This window comes from Amphibalanus amphitrite, unplaced genomic scaffold, assembly GCF_019059575.1.
Source record: "Amphibalanus amphitrite isolate SeventyFive unplaced genomic scaffold, NRLGWU_Aamphi_draft 000323F_arrow, whole genome shotgun sequence".
NCBI lineage: Eukaryota > Metazoa > Arthropoda > Thecostraca > Balanomorpha > Balanidae > Amphibalanus > Amphibalanus amphitrite.
In genome coordinates this window covers 378,711-381,413 of record NW_024881818.1, presented here as the reverse complement: position 1 = coordinate 381,413, position 2,703 = coordinate 378,711, and the positions used below count along the sequence as shown (strand labels likewise).

Genomic DNA, 2,703 nt, shown 5'->3' with positions numbered 1-2,703 from the left:
GTGGATGGAAGCGGCTCTTTTGAGAAATTCTAAACTCGGGAATGTTAACCTTGTTGTTTGACTTCGCATGCGGAGTGTTCACGTTATTTTAGGTTGATTGTGCGTGATTTGTATTTCGACGGATGAGCTCCTTCGGATCATGAATTCATCATCAGACTCCGATTCCTGATCATCACGTAACGCAACACAAGAACAAACAACATACAAGAGCATCAAGCCAACGGTTCGGCAATTGCCAAGTGCTCATAATGCAGTATCGAATAACGTGGTCCACTAGTTACATATTTGCGCTTGTTCACTCAGTGCAGCGTTATTTGACACATGAAGTTAAAGTGACTCCCCGGATGACAGCACAGGCCGTCGTGCCATTGGCCCACCCTGGCGGGATAGCCACTCTTCGGGCCGCGCATGATGATACAGTCCTCGCCGACGTTGGTACTGGACGGGCCTGGCGCCCAGTTGGCGAACTCGTACGGCGTGCCGTCCACCCAGCCCCAGTCGACTCCTCCCTGACGCAGCCGGACCCCGCCGGCCCACACCTCGGCCGCGCCGCTGGCGGCCACCAGCTCCTCCACCTCCTGGTGGTTGTCCGCGTGCACCGAGACGAGCCGCGCCCTGCGGTCCATGGCCGGACACAGCGTGCTGGGGCCCATCCAGGTGGCCGTCACGGCCGGCAGCAGGTAGCACCTGCTGCCGCGGCGACTCCAGCCGGGCGGACACGCGGCGTCCGCGGTCTCTGCCGCCGCCAGACGGTCCTGCAGGGCGGTCAGCTGGTTCTGGAGACGCTCTATGCCACTTCTGATGGCCCGCTGCTCGGCGGAATAGCTCGGGTCGCTCCGGACGTCGGCCGTCATGTTACGGACTATGTCGCCGAGACTTAGATCCCCGTAACTGAGAGCTGGTGAGAGCGCCAGTAGAACGACGCTGAACAAAACTGTCTGAGGCGGCATGGCGCACTAAAGTCAGAACAGAAATCCGCACTCAAGAAGACAACGGTCCTGGATGGCCAGTGAACGACAAAAGGGTCCTTTATACGGCTACTCTAATAACGAATCAGACTTTGGACCGTTCGGTTACCAACAAACCAGCTCGCGGTTTTGCCGGGTCCAAGGACTCCCTCGCCTGGTGATGTTAGATTGGAAACCAGCTCCATGGGTGTGGCTTATAAACGATATTTCCCAGATGTTCAGTAAGATAATCCTAATTTGTGTACAACTTCCTCCGACTTGCAGGGCAGCCTGTGAGTGTTTGCATATCGCATGTATAGTAGGTATGCTATTGCAGCTGCTAAAACGACAAAAGAAACGGAGGTTGACAGGTGTGGTTCTTTTTGGATGTTATTCAGCATAGTCAAGAACACGTCACCGTCTTTGGCCATGGTCATCCCATATGAATAGCCTTGCAATTTTATTTCCTTTCTGTCAGTTCTCTCTCTCTCTCTCTCTCTCTCTCTCTCTCTCTCTCTCTCTCTCTCTCTCTCTCTCTCTCTCTCTCTCTCTCTCTCTCTCTCTCTCTCTCTCTCTCTCTCTCTCTCTCTCTCTCTCTCTCTCTCTCTCTCTCTCTCTCTCTCTCTCTCTCTCTCTCTCTCTCTCTCTCTCTCTCTCTCTCTCTCTCTCTCTCTCTCTCTCTCTCTCTCTCTCTCTCCTGATATAGGATATGTTTTGAAAACATGGTTTTGTTGTATAAAAAATGCCCAATGATGTCGATTTCTTTACCCGGAGCACGAGTGCCCTTTTGCCAAGGACGGCGGCCACCCAAACGTACGCTTGTGCTTGTCTGACATCGATAGACACTGAAACCAAAGCCATTTGTAATAGCATCCGTGGCCTGTGTAGTATTTTGCTTACATTGGAATAGATAGGCGCTGACGTCAACGCGGGCTTCTGGACACGGGTAGTGCTGTGGTTAATGTCGGGCTTTGGAGGCCGTATCTGGGTATCAACAGATACGAAGCTTCTTTTTGTTTCTTAATTTAGTATTGTTTCTTAAGCACATTCTCTAGACCAAGAAGTGTGTGTTTATTAGGCTTGTCAATGAATGCCTACCTTATAACCACTGGCGGATCCAGAAAGGCGGTCTTGGACGCTGCGGGGGTGGGCATACCCCCAAAGTTTATCCTAATCCCAAAAACTTATCGGATTTCCATTCCTTGCGCACCGTTGTGCAGGTAAAAGCAAACTCTTCCTCATAAAAGTTGTTTTGTTTTCGTTTTATCCTCGAAAAAAAATAAGCAATTTCTCGTCGATTTCGGGCTCTGCGGAGGAGGGGACATAAATGTGGACAAAAATCTGTGGTTAGCGTTTGGTATGCGTTGGAACTTTGATTTTTTTTTTGTTTCGCAAAGAAATTCACTCAAACTGACTTTAAAACGTAATTGATTGATTGTGAATTGTCTGAGTAAAATAGAATGAACTTACCAGGGTGGGCACTCAGGGTTGATACGATTTATGTGAACACGAGAATGAAAAAAATTGATGCAGCATCGGCATTATTATATTACTTGGAATATCTCGGCGGAAGAGTGCAGGGGTCTAATGCTTCTCTTACAGGACACCTTTTGAAGGAAGGTTGAGCAATGAACATCCAAATGGACATTGGACAGTGCCTGATTGCACTGATTGCTTAGTAGACCATAAACTTTTTATGTACCTGGAGCTATCAAAATGTTAGCCCAAATTTCATGGACATCTATAAACAATAAGG

The 2,703-nt window shown here is 49.3% G+C and overlaps 1 protein-coding gene across 1 annotated transcript; it reads right to left on the bottom strand.

The window, feature by feature from the left end:
• Positions 1 to 299: 299 nt before the first annotated feature.
• LOC122388471 (low affinity immunoglobulin epsilon Fc receptor-like) lies at positions 300 to 854 on the bottom strand. Its single transcript, XM_043379609.1, has one exon. The coding sequence runs from the start codon at positions 852 to 854 to the stop codon at positions 300 to 302; it is 555 nt and encodes a 184-aa protein (XP_043235544.1).
• Positions 855 to 2,703: the final 1,849 nt, after the last annotated feature.

What these genes read in the sequence shown, in the direction of transcription:
- LOC122388471 (XM_043379609.1), bottom strand. Translation starts at nt 854, where the DNA reads ATGACGGCCGACGTCCGGAGCGACCCGAGCTATTCCGCCGAGCAGCGG.